The 17068-nt window shown below is 49.3% G+C and overlaps 1 protein-coding gene across 1 annotated transcript; it reads left to right on the top strand.

Moving 5' to 3' along the window:
- Nucleotides 1–7190: 7190 nt before the first annotated feature.
- Nucleotides 7191–16401, top strand: Ifi27l2 (interferon alpha inducible protein 27 like 2). Its single transcript, XM_033766734.1, has 7 exons — nucleotides 7191–7308; nucleotides 8893–9047; nucleotides 14778–14845; nucleotides 14958–15043; nucleotides 15142–15168; nucleotides 15551–15805; nucleotides 16197–16401. The coding sequence occupies exons 1-6, from the start codon at nucleotides 7191–7193 to the stop codon at nucleotides 15718–15720; spliced, it is 624 nt and encodes a 207-aa protein (XP_033622625.1). The 3' UTR covers nucleotides 15721–15805; nucleotides 16197–16401.
- The last annotated feature ends 667 nt before the right edge of the window (nucleotides 16402–17068 follow it).

Genomic DNA, 17068 nt, shown 5'->3' with positions numbered 1-17068 from the left:
CCGAGGGTGGTGTCCATGAACCTATCGATGGCCACAGATTCCCAGAATTCTGCAGTCTGCCTGGAGTTCAGAAACTCTCCCCCTGCCCCATTTTCTCTTTTATTCTGCACCTCCAGAACTTCTGGAGTGGCTTCTTTCTGAGCTGCTGGTGGATGTTTTATAAATCATTTCTCTTAGGAAAGCAAATGGTCCCTAGATAAAATTATGTTCCCCCAGTTTTATTAAGGGTAAAACTGACAAATAAAAAATGTATATGTTTAAGGCATTCAAGGTAACTTTTTGACATACATGTAGATTGTGAAATGATTACCACAATCAAGTTAATTATGCATCTGTCACTGCATCTGGAGACATGTGTACATGTGTCAGAAGAATACTTAGAATCTGCCGGACATGGTGGCACATGCCTGTAATCTCAGCACTCTGGTAGGCTGAGGCAGGAAGGTCACAATGCAACTTAGCATTTAGCAAGACCCTCTCTCAAAATTAAAAAAAAAAAAAGATTGGGGATATAGCTCTTTGTGAAAGCCCTGGGTTCCATTCCCAGTGTGGCAAGAAAAGAGAGAACACTTGAAACATACACTCTTAGTAAATTTCAGACATACAATACATTTTTATTAACTGCAGCCACCTCTCCAGAGCCTAATCATCTCTGACCTACAACTCTGTGCTTACAACTAGCATTTCCCCATTCCCTCCACCTCCAGCCCTGGTAACTACCTTTCTACTCTCTATTTCTAGGAGTTGGACATTTTTAGTTTTCACCTCAAAATTACTCATTCAGTCTCCGAGATGGTTTTAAAGCCACTTGTGCTGCTTCATGGGACAATCAATTTTTCTTAACATATTCATCCCAGCAATGACACTAACACTGGAAATAACATAGGAAAAAGTGTAAGTTAGCAGGTGAGCATTGGGACAGGGAGTAGCATGATCAATACCAACACACCGGTCTGTGGGAGCCCAGGTAAGACACCTGCTCCTGAATGGGATGGAAGCATCCTCAAGTTCTTGAAGAGATGACACTGTAGGACCTGTAGCTGTGGTTTGTCAGCTGAGAGCCTACTCAGCCTCAGCCATCTTTGCGTTTTCCCTGCACCTAGCATAGCGCCCCCCACAGGCTGACCATGTGACAACCGCTGACTTTCTTGGACTTGTCTGAAGCTCTCAGGTGAGGACCCTTCTCATCGCAGGGACTGGTTCACCTTCCTTCTGCTCCTCATCCCGAGCCCTGGGGCAAGTTCATTTATGCATGTGTAAGCTTGATTTGACAATTTTGTAGAAACAAAATAAAACAAATCAAAACTAGCCTTCCCCACATCTTGGTGGAAGAGATAGTGCACCTGAGTCTACACAGAGCCTGGCGTCTGGGTGTGTTCTAGGCACCCTGTCCTGCAGGTCCTCAGACCACTCTGGGCACCCGTAGAGGGGTTCAGGCCAGGCAGGAATTACATCATCAGCTTTGCTGAAGGACGGCATCCTCTCCCACACTGTGTGGACACACACATGCACACGCACACACATGCGCACCCACACACGGATTTTGTTTATGTTTCCACATCGGTAGCCCAAAGATCAGTTAAATCCAGAAAAGGGAAGAACCCACCTACTTTATGTGTCAGCTACGTTTTGAAGGCCAGCCCATTGCTTAGTGTACAGTGATGCCTCCCTTGTCAAGCTCAATTCATTCCAAACTTGTGTTCAAACACCAAAATGTTCAAGAACTAAACAGATTTTTCCCATAAGAAATAATGGAAAACCAAATAATTGGTTCTGAGGCACCCACATTACCGTCATGAATTCACTTTTCCAAGACTTTGACAGATGTCACAATGACTTCTTTCTTTAACACTATTGTGGTTCTCTCTCACAGTTTTACTCTTAGCTTTACTGCTCGTACCACTAACTCTCTTTGGAGCCATGGTTACAATACCTTGTGCAAATAAAGCACAAAAAAGCACACTGACGAATGTTTTAACACACTAACATGAGAACTGTACTTTGGGTGAGAGCAGCACTTAGACTCTGTCCACAGTGAGACACAACGCGGGACTCGCTCTGGGCCCATGCAGGTGTTTTGCAAGTTGGATATGAATGTTTTAACACACTAACATGAGAACTGTACTTTGGGTGAGAGCAGCACTTAGACTCTGTGTCCACAGTGAGACACAACGCGGGACTCGCTCTGGGCCCATGCAGGTGTTTTGCAAGTTGGATTTTCAATTTGACTACTGAGCAAAGCTACCGACACCGAGCAGATTTTTTTTGTTTTTTGTTTTTTGTTTTTTCAAACCTCACTGTTTGAGTAGTAAAAAGCTCGAGCTTGGAGCCATTGGACATCCGGGATGTCACTGTGTACTCTATGCTAAAGGAAACGTTCAGTGATGATTGGGTGATTGTGTTTTGGAGCTGCAGGCTAGGAAGTGTTGATTTGGAAGGCTGTGACACATCCATCCCCAAGGCCCCACCTGTGTGCTTTGGGTTTTCATCTTCCTAATCACTGCTTTCAATCTGTCACTTTTTGGTTCAAGAACTTGTGCCAAGAACTTGTGTAAATCCTACTGAAGCCAATCCAAAGTCTCACCCCATACATTTTGTGACAAAGTCCCCCAGCTTAGCCCCTCTGGCCTATCAGGATTGTTTCCTCTGCTGGGGCTCCACACCATGCTTATCCCTGTTCCCATCATTTACTTATGTGCTTCCCCTTGCCGCAAATGCTCCTGCCCTCCCCTCTGCTGGGAGGAATTCACCCTGCCCATCAAAGTGCCAAGTACACCTGCTTTCCTCCTAGAATGATCTTGCCTATTTTTACCTTTGCCCATCCCATTCCATCCCCCACAATCATTTATCATGCACTCGGTCTGTTTCAGTCTTCTGCACTTTTCTGTGCTTAGCTACGAATTTGAGAAAATGACACTGGGCCTCAATTTCCTTATCTATCAAAAAAGAAAAAAGAGATAGAGAGAGACAAGGTCTACCTTGCAGGATTGTGGTGGTTATGAGAGGCCATAAACATAAATGTGCCTGCCACACACACGAGGAACTCAACGGTAGTTACCATGGTGGTAGTTACCATGGTGTTCATGACCTGTGAGGACTCTTTCTTTGGGCCTCCTCCAGGCAGTGATTAAAGATGGCCAGCCTACTGTAGCAGTTGCAGGCCAGTCCTGTATGAGCATGCACACCCCTCCTACCTTCGCTTTCCCTCCCTTCCAGCTCACAATCTCACTTGCCATGGGCTGGTTCCTGAAGTAAATTGTTCCCTTGGATCCAAGAGTGTAGTTTGCTCTTCCCTTTGCATGGGCCTAGACATTTTGTGTGACTACATCCCCTTCAAGCCACTCCACCCTGCAAAGCCAGCCATAAGGCACCCCCCTGCCATCCCACTGGGGAAGCCCTCCCTCATCCTGTCCTGTCCCCTCAGTCAGAAGTCACCTGGAAGGCCTCTGACTCCTCATGTACCCTTTGCCCTCAGCCCTGTGAAAATGAAATGAGTTCCCCGAGGAAAAGCCCTCAGAGTGGTTCCTGGGACCGAGAGAGTACTATGGAAGGGCCAGCCATCATTGGGCCTGCAGGGGCCTCTGGAAGTCCCCAGGGACTGTGTCCCAAGAGTCCCATGCCTCAAGCTTCCTGGTGAGGTCAGCTAACAGGAAAGAGGGACAAAGGTCATAGGTCAATCAGGTTCCCTGAGGCTCTGCTGGGTGCATTTTTTAAAAATACATTTAAATATAGTTCTATTTTTAAGATTGCTATTAGTATGAATTATAAAATGCATATCAAATCTGACTTGAGCGTCCATTGCCCAAATATTTACTCCTAAGACTCCCTGAGATTATGTCAGGGAATTCTGGGACCTGGAGAAAGAATGTGGCCATAGGGCCATGTAGTGCCCTGGGGTGAAGGGCGAGGGGGGACTGCCGAGGCTGCAGTGACTTTCATGGCAGGGGTTCTGGTCCCTGTGGCCAAGTCCTGGGTAGGGAAGCATGTTTTGTCCCCTCCTCAAGCCACAGTGACCCTCTGAAAATGAAGGAATGGCCTTTGTCACTGAGCAGTAGAGGGAGGAAGATGAGAGTCCACATTGCTCTTGATAGTGGCAGCAGGGGTGTGGGAGGGACAACCACCATACGAGTGACAGTCAGCCTGGCCCAGATTTTAACAGTGACAGTTCCAGGCCAGAATTGATTTTTTTTTAAATAAAGAAACCAACACTTGTGGAACCTCCTTGTTCTAGCAGAGACTACAACCTTCATCTTACAGGAAAGGCTGGAGGCCCTGGCTATGCAGAAGAAAGACCTTTGTCCCAGCACCCTTCACAGATTCAAGCTGAACTTCCAGGACCTGCCCTCTCCCTGCTGTCCCCACTGGGGTGCAGATAAAGCAGGAGAGCTCAGACCCACAGAGGGAGGCATAATTCTGAGGAGAGAAGGCACAGGGGCCACACAGAACAGAGCTGAGTGTGGATAGATTTCTACAGGTGTCACTTAAGCTACTGCCATTTGAGGTCTCTGGTGGAGACCATTATCTCTTTACCCCTGATAGAGATGTGTGGAATTTGAGGCAAATTCTACATGTGAGAAAGATGAAGGATGATTATCTACACAGAAAAATCTCAAAATCAGGAGTGAAAACACTCTCTGAACCAATAAATAAGTTTAACAAGTAAGAGAATAAATATCCCAATTTCTAAAACATGCCCAGGGCCAGGCACAGGACCTTTCTTATAGAAAGGAAATGTCAAATCAAATGACAAATGTCAAATCAAGTTTGTTGGAGGAGAAGATGAAAACACGTAGAGAAAGGGACTTCTCCACACAGTTCATCCTCTCATTCAACCAAGATTTGCTGAGAGCCAAATAAGCAATGAGCTCTAATGCAAGACAGCTAGAAATGCCAGCTGAATAGAGGCCCAGGAAAAGCTGCCTTACACAGAGACCAAAAGGCACGACCACTTGTTGGAATGTATCTTTCTCTTATGTCAGGGATTTGGCCTTTTTCCATATGTATCCCCTTTTGTTAATCAGCTTTCCATTACTGTAAGAAAATACGTAAGACAATCAACTTGAAAGGAAGAAAGGTTTATTTGGGTTCATGACTTCAGAGGTCTCAGTCCATGGTGCCTGAACCCATGGCTTTGAGCCTGTGGTGTCATAGTACATCGTAGTACTTGGTGGAGAAGGCCTGTTCATCTCAAGGCAGTGTGAGGATGTGAGGCCAGTGGGAGCCCAGTGGGAGGACATGAGGTCACTGGGGTCCCAATGAGAGGAAGTGAGACTACTGGGGGCAGGTCCTTGAAGGGGATAATGGGACTGTGGCCCCTCTTATCTTTTACTGCCTGCTTCCTGGTTGCCATGAAGTGAGCAGCTCTGCCCAACTACATGCTCCCTGCCATGATGTTCCTCCTCGCTGCAGGCTTAACGCAACAGGGCCACGTGACCATGGGTGGAAACTGCGAGCCAAGACAAACTTTTCTTCCTTTAAATTGTTGATCTCAGGTATTTTGTTACATCAACAGGGACCTGACCAACACAAAGCCCCACCTACCACAGGCCCACCACCTCGGACAGCACCACTCTGGGGAATAGTCTGCAATACTGGGGCCTTCAGAGAACATTCATGCTCCACACTGTAACACCCTGAATGAATCCTTGTCTCCAAGCCTCCACAGTTTGCTGCCCTGCTGCCACTGTCTTAAATCCAGATCTCATTTGTCCTGCTGGAGAAGACTCAGACAAGACCTACCTGTTCCTTGAGAAGGCACAGAAGCAAAGCAAGGTGAAAACTTGAGACTACAGTTCAGGGGCCCAAACCCTGGCCCCAATTTGCTCACAGTAAATCTGGAGCAGTGTCCCATCCCCAGTTTCCCAGCTGTTCAGCAGGTGAGCTGGGCTCTCGGGCTGTCACCTAGACACTCTAGCTCATTGGTTGGTCTGCTTTTCATTCTTTTATTTTCCTGTCCAAGATCTGAACCCCTGAGCAGGTTGGACCTTTGTCAGAGGCCAGCAAGCTCTACCCACAGGTAAGAGATTACATCCTGGCTGGCTGGAAATCTAGAAGTGAAACGCCTAGCCCCAGTGTCCCCTCTTTTCTTGAGTTCTCTAGGTGCCCTTGCACAGCCCACTGTTCTACAAAGTTGTTATCTCTGCCATCACAGACCTTCTGGCAGATTGCAGCAGCCTCTATTATTTCAATGTATAATTTACACGGCCCACTTTCTCTGCCAAGGACAGCCCATGAAGCACACTTGATCCTACATAAGAAAACAGTGAGCTTTTCTCTGGGGTGTGGGCGGGGGGGACATGCGTGCCTCCACCTCTGGCCACATGCGATGTTTCCATTGTCCTTCATTCTCCTGGGAGCCTTACTAGGCCAGGAACAGTGAGACCTCAGAGTAAAGAAACAATCACAGCGATCTCAAGGCTGCTCTCAGAGGCCAGAGGCGGGGCTGTGAGACATTAAACACACAAGCGGCTGCTGTGGAGAATTCAGGGCCATCACAGCTTGGCGGTGAGCAGCGGGCCAGGCCGAGGGACCCCAATCAGAAGCCTGGGTCCCATTTCCTGGGTGCTGCCTGCTACCCAGGGGACACCGGACAAGGCATGGCATCTCTCTGGACTTCGGCAACTCACCTGGAAAGTACAAGTGTGTTCGCTCCCTCCTGCCAGCCTTACTAGATTGCAGCAAGGATAGCGATGAATTGAAAATACATATAGAATTTCTTTTGTAAAACATTATATCCTTGCAACACGGTGCTCCATGCAGAGGAGCATTGGCATCACTCAACAGCTTGTTAGAAATGCAGAAGCCAGGCCGCTTCCAGATCTGCTGGATCAGAATCTGCATTTTTATGAGAACCCCAAGTGATTTGTATGAGAAATGCAGCTGTGTGCAAACAGAGATGTGGTGTGGGGGACAAGAAAGTGCAGTTTGGAGCCCAGAAAGCGAGGTTCCCACTTAGCTCTGCCTCTGTGGCCTTGAGGGGCTGTTGGGATCTCCATAAATGGAGACACAGAGGTGCAGTCTAGAAATGTGAAGTGGAGAGGAGAGAGGGCAGGGGGCTGAATGGGAGGGAAGTAAGGGGTCAGGGATGACTGTGGCCAGGCAGGAGATGGAGAAGGAGGAAATAAAACAGTGGAAAAGAGCAGGAGTGGCATGGTCTCTTGAGCTGGGTGTTGCCCAAAGCCAGCCGCAGAATGGGCAGCAGCCGTGTGGCTGTCCAATATCTAAAGCCGCACCGGGAGAGCAGGAGCGTTTTCAGCCTGCCCCAGTCCACACAGCACCCCATATGGCTACTGGAGCCCTCAGAGAGGGGTCAGAGAGAGAATGGGGTGCACAGAGCAGCCCCAGCTCCCGGGACAGAGCCGCATGGATAGTCTGAGAGTAACTGTCTGCACATTTCACATGTGATGTGTTCACCCAGCTGGCTTTTCTATTCAGCAAGCTTCTTGCTTTAACCCAAAGGCAAGGGGCTCTGCCCTGTGTTTCCACATTCTCCAGCAATGCTAGGAAATGTCTGCAGCACACTCTGCAAGATTCCATTCAAGTGACCACCCAGGGAGAGGTATTGTCATTGTGCCCAGATAAATGCTCCATTCCGGGGACTTAAAACTATCAATCTTCAGGGTTGTGGTGAGCATTAGAGGGGAATGTGCTCAGGCTTGTTCTTTGTCCCACAGTCTTCCCTTCTGATGGGTTGAAAGCTTTGCTTTCCTCAGCCTCGCTCACCACGCAGCCTAATGGTTCTGCTAATGGGCGTCTCAAGTCGGTGGTGATGGAGCCAGAAGACTGAAAGCTCTGACTCCTGGCTGGCGGCTTCTCAGAAAATCCCTCTGTTCCCTTCCAATGCTATAAACAGGTTGGCTCTCTGTGTCCTCCATAGCTAGACCTGATCCCTTGGGGAAATCAAAATAAAGAAGTCTCCTCCTAGCTTTCACTGCCCCTGGGCACACTTTCAAACCTAGGGAAGATATAGCTGGAGGCGTGGGGTCTGGAGAGGGAGGACTTGCAGGGTACCTGTCGCGTCACAGCTGGAATCGCCAGTCCTGTCCCCACCAGCCCTGTCTTCACCCTTCCTGCAGCCACAATCCACAGGGGCCACATTCCAGGCCAAGCAGTTCTGTCACCAGAAAGGCTACAAAGGGGTCCCCCTAAAGAAAGTGTGGAGGCCTCAACCCACCCCAGGGAGGTTCTTGATGCTCATCTCAGAAAAACAATTTCACGATGCAGCTGTGAAAAGCACAGCTGGTTTATTAGGCAAAAACCAAGGTCACCCAAGGGCAACACACATCGTGATGGGGGGGAGCCTTATGTGGTCTTGGGGCGTCACTGGATGGATGACCTAAGGTGTTTATTTTTTGAGTTATTTATCATCCACGGAGTGTCTGTTTCCTCAAGGCCAGATTGCTTATTGGTGGACTAAAGAAAAACTGGCTTTATCAAGCAAGTCATCTGAAGTTTGGAGATACTATACCCAATTAACAGGACTGTTTCTTTCTTTGAGAGTGGAAGTTGTTGGAATTTATGGATTTATAGTATTGGATGAGAAATGCAGGACACATTTATGAACTGATAGAACCTTTCAGAACCTTAGGAATTTAGGGGTGAGGAGGCCGGAATGAAAATTTAAAAATCCTAGGGTGAAAAGGGCATTGTAACCCTGGCTAACTCTATGTCTTGAAGCTGTAGTTTTCTCAAACCTTGTCTCCTTCTGACCTGTCCATACCTCTTCTGTCCACACCTCGGTGCCACACCTGATTTGGGGTTGAGCCACGTGACTTGCTTTGGCCAGGGGACAGTGCCCCCATGAAGTGTGAGCCTAAAGAGGCCTCAAATGTTTCTGCCATCAGCATAGAAGGTGTTCGCCTGGGTAGCTACCTCCGTCACTCTGGCCTCCAGAATGCACAGGCGTGGGCCACCTTTCTGACCCGTGGGCCTCCTCTCTGACCCACGGGCCACCCGTGAACATCAAAGCTGCCTCAGCTGCCTCACGTCAGCCCAAGTCATTAGAACTGTCGCCCAGCCAAGCTCAGCCTGGGTCACAGACCCCTCCTGTAAGTCACTGTGTTTGAGGATGGTTTTGCTATGCAGCATATCGTGACTGTAGCAGACTCAAACCGTGTGACAGGTGTGGAAAAATAAAGTGGGAAGAAAAGAAATCAGGACAGTGTGAGCAGAAGGGAGCTCTTCACATGGCCCATGGGCTCTGCATTTTGGATCAAACCTAGCAGAACTGGCAAAAGGAAGTTTCAGGGTTCTTCCATCCTCCTGGATTCCACCATGGAGTGCCAGACAGAAGGGGCAACCTTGGGAAATGTACAGCAGCAGGGCAGGGGGAGGTCACTGTGGTGCGGTGACTACCTCTGTCCTAATGATGTGCAAATGAAGACCACGACTTGGGATTCATTCTTCACATCCACACAGATTTAAAAAGTGGAGAAATGGGTCCCCCTTGGATCTTCAAGGTCCCCAAGTACCCCTCTGACACGCTTCCCAGGACGAGGGTCGGGAAAGTGGCTCCACTGACTCTACTGCGCCGCTGCTAGACAACTCTAACACATTTGATGTGTGAAACATGCAAACAAATATTCGCTGAATGAGTAAATGAACTCTGCTCTGATGCAGGTTGCAATAATTCAGCTGCGAGGCCATAAAATGTTGCTGCTCAAACTAGTGGGCCTTCATTTGCTTCTCCAGAAGGGAAAGTGAAAGGGAACCTTAAAATAAGGCAGTCCCATCCAGGGAAAAGGAGAGGGGGCCTCGGGCCCAGCACCATGGGCTGGGGGAGAAGAAGGCTTTTCTGTCTCTGGTTGGAGCCCAGCGCAGTCATTGATGCTGTCTTCTTGCGACTGTCCAGAGCACAGCACTTCTTCTCTCTGACATACAGCAAATCTAGCCTACTGCACCCCAACCCACAGAGCAGCCTCTCAAACCTGGTCCTTCCTTTCCACAGGACAGGGACAGCTCTCCGGGATGTCTGCATGGGATAAGAAGTAGACCTTTGAGAGGAGATTAGACCCTCAGGAGCTGGTGAGGGGCTCAGGTGCCTGCAGAAAAGGGCTTGATGGAGGGAACTGGTCTCTCCTGCCTCTGCCCTGTACCATGGGAAGACACAGTGATTCTCCTCTCTGGAGAATGCAGCCTTTACCAGAGACCAGTGCTGGGGACTTGACTTCCAGATTTGGGAATCACGAGAGAGACATTTCTGTCTGTTATGAATTCCCGGGACTCGGCATTTCGTTACAGGGCACACAGGCCTCAGATACTCTCTGAAGAAGCACCCCCCACTCCAACCATCACTGTCCCTCTTCCTCCCCTTGGCGTCAAGCCTGAGCTCCAGCCCAGCTGTCGCATCTCTGTCCCTTGGTTTCCGGTCATCTCGTCTTCACGGGAGCCAAGATTTCCCTTCAGGCCTTGTTCTTTCCCCTGGTTCTGCAGCAGATTTGACAGCAGAAAGCCTCAAGGAGAATTTGCAACTGAAGAAATGAAAAGGTGAACGAAAGAGTAGCACTAGCAGAAGCCACAAGGGACTTGAGAGGAGGGTGCTTGAGACAGACAAGGTGTAAGCAGTGGAGCTGAGGTCACGATTACAGACCTAGCTTCGGGCCGGGATTTAACTCAGTGGTGACAGCCACCTGCCTCACAAATGTAGTTTCCAGGAGCCCACTATGAATGGGGAAGGAGCAGCACGGGTGAGAGTTGGGGAGAGATCTCAAAGCACTGCAAACCCTTCCAATGAGGTATCTCTGCTCTCCCAATACAAAAGCGTGCCATTGCGGCCCATTCAGTTTGAAGTTCAGGACAATTTCGGCTCCAGCCCTCAAAACCAGTCTTCATCCTCACTGATCCAGCTGCCATTTTGTTACCCAGCCCTCTTGCAACTGCGCTTGCAGTTTAAGATATTGCCACAAGATGGCACTCCAAGGCAAGAAGTGACTTCAATCCAGTCCTGCGCTCCCAATGCAAAAGTAGTAGGTCCAACCCGTCAGCTGTGGTCTACAAAGGCATCTCAGAATTTCAGAGTTCTTGGCCTACTGCCCCATCTCTTGAAGGATGGTGTGTCCCAGGCAAATCTGTGTGCTGGGTTCTAAATTGGACGGTTGGTTCACAATCCGGGTAGAGATTTTGGAGTAGTATGAGGAGGCCTCAGCCTGAGGCAGATCAAAAGCAACATTGAAGGCAGGAAAAACTAGGAGTGAGGGCAGGGAGAGGGGGAGAGGAGGGCTGAGAGCTTTGCACCAGAAACATTAACAGAGCGGGAGGAAAGGAGAGGACTCTGACTTGTTTCCTTTGCTTCTCTATATGTCTTTCCTAAATGTCCCAAGGAATAGACATTGCTTTTGCAGCTCCCTTGCCAACATACATGTGGGGTCATTGTCACTGGGGGCTACAATGACTGCAGCTGCTTTGAACACTGTGAGCAAGGCTTTGGGAGGATACAATGCTTTCGTTGCTCTTGAGTAGAAACCCAGGAGTGGGACTAATGCATGTATGTGTAACTTAAAAACAGCTAGCCAAAGTGTCAATGCCAGTTTCTTTGTTTGTTTGTTGCAGTATTGGAGATTGAATCCAAGGCCTTCAACTGAGCTACATCCCCAGCCCTTTTTTATTTTGTGATAGGGTCTGGCTAAGTTACTGAGTTGCCCCTACTGGGCTGGAACTTGCAATTCTTTTGCCTTTGCCTGCCAGAGTGCTGGATTACAGCCATCCCCTCTCACTGGGAATTGTAGAAGAGAGGCTCCACATCCTTGTCAGCACTCGGTCCTGCCCATGGTACAGTGGGGCTCCTCACTGAGCTCAGTAGGCTGCTGCCCTGGGCTCGGTCCTACCTGGAACTTCTCCCTTCATCTGCAGCTGCACCCTGGAGCTCATAGTTCTGGAGCAGGGCTCCACAGCTGCCATTTCACAGAGGAAGGAAACTGAGGCAGAGGGGTTGAGAAATATGCTCCAGTTCTGCAGGTCTGAGCTGTTAACCTGGTGCCCCAGAAAGCCCACCTGGCCCCGACCTTCCCTCCACAGACCTTCTTAGCTACAGAGAAAATACTGCCAGGGAGGTGAGCAGAAGGAAAGGAACTCCTGTTGATAACAATTTCACAGCCTCTGGCTGATGCAATAATTCAACTCCTAGAGAGATATATTTTGATTCAAAATCATTTGACTACCTTGCTAGACAGCCCCACCAATAAAGATCCTAAGGAAACAAAAGACCTGGGGGGACAGCATGGTGGTTCTTGTAAATGAAGATGCAGGAGGCACAGCTTCAAGTAAGGCTGGATCCAGGACCCTACCAATTTCACTAGGCCCACCTGACTCAAGCAAATCTTGGACTGACAAGCTGCACATCTGCAGCATCAGAAAAAGGTGCGCTCTCCCCATGTGGTCCTCCCTGTCCCTTCTTGAGCTCAGTGTGGGCTACTACTAGGGACCCCAAGGTCTTCCAGGAAGATCTCTTTCCTCCCCTCACAATGACCTCCCCTCAGTGGCCCCAGTGCAGCCTTTTGTAATCAGTTCTTGGTAGCATAGATGCCTCTGATCCACCAACCACATTCCTAACAGTGAAGCTCTACCGTTCCCCAGGAACCCATGCCCTGGGCCACACGCCACACCCAATCTTTTTCAAATCATAGAATCCAACAGATGTCTCAGATGAGACAAAAGAAGATATAAAACACCCAGACTTCACCCTTGCTTCTGAGGTAACCGACACTGCACAGCAGGAGTCCTTTTCTTTCTCCTTTTTCTCTGCATACTTTTAAATATGCTTACAGGATGAAAGATTGCCAGAGGGGCTCATCGTCTGGGGGGGGTGTACACAAAAATGATTGCATCTCAGACCACTCTGGTCCAAGATGAGGTCCACCTATGGAGTTACACACAGCAAAGTTTAGGAAATGGGGGTGTGGGGCAAGCATACTTTTGCAAGTTCTGTCAGTGATAACTTTTCTAAAATTATCAGGCCAAGCAGAACAAAGAAAGGTGCCCTTCAGAGGGCTATGAAGAGAGGTTTGGTGATCATAGAATACATGACATATAAATGCACAGTTGTAGGGAAAGACAAACCTCTAATGATGCTGCACAGATCAGCGACTGTACAGTGTGGAAGGGTGGGGTGTTGGGTAGGGAAGTACAGGGATTTTTAGATCAGTGAGGTTATTCTGTACAGACACATGGATGTGTGACATGATATGTGTGTCAAAATCCGTAGAACTTTAGTCCACAAAATAAGAACAAATTAAGCTGCCAGGGAATCAGGTGGGATACAGAATGCAATGACAGAATCTCACTGTATTACAAGCGTATGAAAGAATCTCTCAGATTTAGCTCAGTGGTGCCACTGCCTGCCTCACAAGGGCAAGAACCCGAGTTCGGTCCCCAGTACCAAAAAGAAACAATCTCTTGGAAGGAGGCGGGGGAATGGTGCTGATGTACATTACTGAGAATGTGTGAAACTAGAGCCAGAGAACCCATGAGTTAGCACCATTCTCCAACTGATCACTTCCTTTGGGGGCACAAGTTAATAATTCTGGTAGAGATATATAATATGTGCTGAAATGGATCAAGCGAGTAAATGGATGGCAATGACACGAGACAGATCATTTTGCTGTTGGCTCACAGGAAAGCAAGGGGAGGAGACAGAAAGGCCCCTGAGGGGATGGATGACCCTTGTGTTTAGTTCCTTGCTATGTTAGCCAGGAGGGCCTACAAGCAAAAGAAAGCCAGTGACCAGGAGCACAGCCAGCTGGATGGCCAGCTGGACCTGCCCCCTGCAAGTCATCTTATTCCTGTTCAGCAACTCAGGCCGGAGCTGCGGTGCTCAGAACTAACAAGACTTTCCTATTGCTCAGAAAATTCCAAGGACTTACAGACTCCTTCCCAGGCACCAGAGACAAAGGCTAGTTAGTTGTACTTTATTTCCAACAGACTTGGGTGACAGAGTTAACAAAGACCCAGAGATGGTTCTTAGAACTGTGTTACAAATGTTCAGCAGAGAGGTGAACACAGAATACAGGAAAAGCCCAAGACCAACTTCCAGCGATTAAAAAAAAAATGCAACGTCTGAGAAGAATAATGTATGGAAAGAAAGCTGGGAAGATTTGGCATTTCAGAAGAAAAGATGAGTGAACTTGAAGAAATAGCAAGAGATGTTCTCCTAAATGAAACTAAAGAGAAAAAAGACTCAAGAAAGTGGACAGAGCATCACTGAGTGCACAGTGACAACAAGGCCAGTCATAGGTTCAACTGGAGTCCTTACCAAAGGGAGTGGGGATGGAGGAAGTGTGGCCATATTTATGAAATTTGATGAAAAGCATAAATCCTCTGACTCAAGAAGCTCACTAAACCTCAAGCACAAGAAACAGAAGTCTGTGCAAGGAGTGCCAAACCAGATATGAAGAAACATTTTAAAAGCAACCAGAGAAGAAAAAGACACATGATTTCTAAGAGTATCAAATATAAGAATAAAAGTAGATTTCCCGTTGGAAAGAGTGCAAGTCATATCAGAGTAGAGAAACATTTTGTCTCAAGTATGTGTCAACAGAATTCACTAGAAGAGAATTCCTGAATAGGGAAAGATTTACTTCAGGGGGAAAACAAACAAACAAACAACAGGAAAAAAAAATAAAACTTTTTACAAACCAGAAATAAACCATCCCTGGTATAAAATGAAAAGTTCTCTCTGAACAATTCAGCAAAGTAGCAAGATATAAAATCAACATTAAATCATCAGAAGCTTTTCTATAATAAACTAGCTGAGGAAGAAAATCCGAAGATTCTATTCACAATAGCTTCAGGAAAAAAACCTGGGAATCGATCTAAATGAGGTGAAAGACCTTGGTTATAACAGGATACTGAAGTAAGAAACTGAAGAAGACTCGAGAAGACCTCCTCGTAACAAAAGCCACAATGATTGAGCCCTTTGGGCTGCCTCCAGGGGCTCCTAAATTTATGAGAGGTTGTTTTCCTAGGGTCGCCTTTGGGAGGAGAAGGGGACTGGACCAAGGCAGCGGAGAGAGCTCCGTTCCGCTGCGAGCAGGATCCTTAGCCACGGCCTGTGAGTTTCCCTTTCCCGGGTTGCGCTCGAGGGGCAGCGGGGCGCTCGCCCCCCAGCTGCCTCCCTAACCGGCCCTCTTGCCTCACTTCTCTCCCCAGCACTGGTGGCCGCTGCCGTCGGAGGAGGTTCGTTTCGGGACCCCGAGACCAGGCGCGCCAAGGCGCCCGGCCTCTCCCGCAGCTGCTGGGGGAAGCGCAGGCAAACTCCAGGTCGCGTCCTGGCGGCCGGCGGTTCACCCGGCGCAGTGGCACCACTTCATCCGGAGGCCCGGGGAAGGCTAGGGACTTCCGCAGCGTCGCGCAGCAGGCTAGGGACACACCAGGGAGCTCCGTACCCGGTCCACCTGGGACCTCTTCGTCAGCACCTGGCTCCATGCCCACTTTCTTTTTTTAACCCTGGACACTCCCCGCCCCCCTTCCCAGCTTACGGCGCAGTCCCCGGAAAATGTCAGGGAAGTGCAAGTCCCTTCCCGGAGCCCCAAGGGCAGCCCCTCCTTCTACCCCGCAGCGGCAGCCCTGGGCGCGGCGCCCTTCCTTCTGGGCGCAATGGGCTTCACTGCGACCGGGATCGCGGCCTCTTCCCTGACAGCCAAGATGATGTCCGCAGCCGCCATCGCCAACGGGGGAGGGATCGCGGCGGGCAGCGTGGTGGCCACACTGCAGTCCGTGGATAAGTGACCCCATAGGGGAACCAGAGAGGGTGACGACCGAAGCCAGAGCCTGAGCTCCTTCCTCTTCTTCCTCCGAAGTTCCTTGTTCCCAAGTATGTGAAAGTTGTCTCCCAATCGCTTTTCCCACAATCCAGTCCAGCTCCCTCCCAGCGAGGCTTGGGGTGACAGGAGGCTGAGGGGGTACTAGGTAGGGAGAAGAAGGAAAGAGACCGTGTCAGGATGCAGGATGCCTGGGCTCTGGACTCAGCCCTAGCCAAGCTGGATCCTGGGTGACCTGGGCAGTTCCCTATCCTTCTCGGGGCCTCAGCAACCTACCTTGGATAAGGTTGGTAGCCTGTAACTCTCAGTTCCCAAGAATACACCCAGTCCTCGACTTTCAGCCTCCTCTGTCCAAAGCAGAGCTGGGGTGGGGGGTGTGCACAGAGGAAAGAGGACGGTGTCCCACCACCTTTTTCCTGTGACTCACCTTTCTCTCTTCCCCAGGGGCAGCTGGACTCTCCACATCATCCAACATCATCTTGGGCTCCTTCGGGGCAGCTGTGGGGACCTTATTTGAGAATTCAACTGGATCCTAAGCCTGAAGAGGCTAAATAAATCCAGCAAAGATAAAATGTGTCCCGAGTTGAATGCACAAAACCCTCAGTCAAATCAGGGAAAGATGAGAAATAAAGGCTACATGCCATGTGCCTCCTGTCTTTGTACCTCTCCTTATTGTTTGGGGAGTGGTGCATGGGGGGTGGGGGATGGAGACCTCATTTCTCCAAGCCAGCCTTGTCCTGGAGGGCAAAGAGGGAGGGCAGGTGGGCCCAGCACAGTCAGAGGCAGGAAATGATGGCGTGTGTGGTCCAGGGCTGTCCTTGGGCTTTCTGTGGGTCTCAGTTTATCCCTACTTCGATGCTAGGTTGACAGAAGTTCCTGCTGGGAGGCAGAGATGAGGGACACGAAGGGAACCACTGACCCCAGAATCCTCAATCTGTCCCTGTACGTGGCTCTAGGTGCCCAGGATGAATAACATATCCTTACCCACAGTCCTGTGGGGCAGCCAACAAGCCATAACAAAAAACAGCGTACCCAGATTTACAGGGGGGATCTGGGCACCTCAGGAAGGAGAGTGGATCAAGAGTGGCCACCACACTGTCTGGAAAGTGCAAAGGGAAATTCTCATCCTTCCCTAAAGCCTGCAGTGCTTGCTGGCTGCCACAGTGGACAGGAGGTGTCCACCCTGACCCCCAGGAGTCTGTCATGTCAGGAAGTTGCTATGGAGACTTGAGGACAGAGGGCAGAGCTCTGAGGACACAGGAGCCCTTTACTTCCTTTGCCAGGGCAATCACTGAGGAAGCCACATCACCTCCTGG

This window comes from Fukomys damarensis, unplaced genomic scaffold (assembly GCF_012274545.1).
Source record: "Fukomys damarensis isolate Sample0158 unplaced genomic scaffold, DMR_v1.0_HiC HiC_scaffold_21, whole genome shotgun sequence".
Taxonomy (NCBI): Eukaryota; Metazoa; Chordata; class Mammalia; order Rodentia; family Bathyergidae; genus Fukomys; species Fukomys damarensis.
The sequence above is the reverse complement of the archived record's forward strand: the minus strand, read 5'-3'. Positions and strand labels throughout refer to the sequence as shown.

Bases quoted from the DNA above. Each gene is read 5' to 3' on its own strand.
- Ifi27l2 (XM_033766734.1), top strand. From the start codon at position 7,191: ATGGGCAGCAGCCGTGTGGCTGTCCAATATCTAAAGCCGCACCGGGAG. The intron at 14,846-14,957 runs GTAAGAAACTGA...TTGTTTTCCTAG, and splicing joins GGTTATAACAGGATACTGAA to GGTCGCCTTTGGGAGGAGAA. The intron at 15,044-15,141 runs GTGAGTTTCCCT...TTCTCTCCCCAG, and splicing joins AGGATCCTTAGCCACGGCCT to CACTGGTGGCCGCTGCCGTC.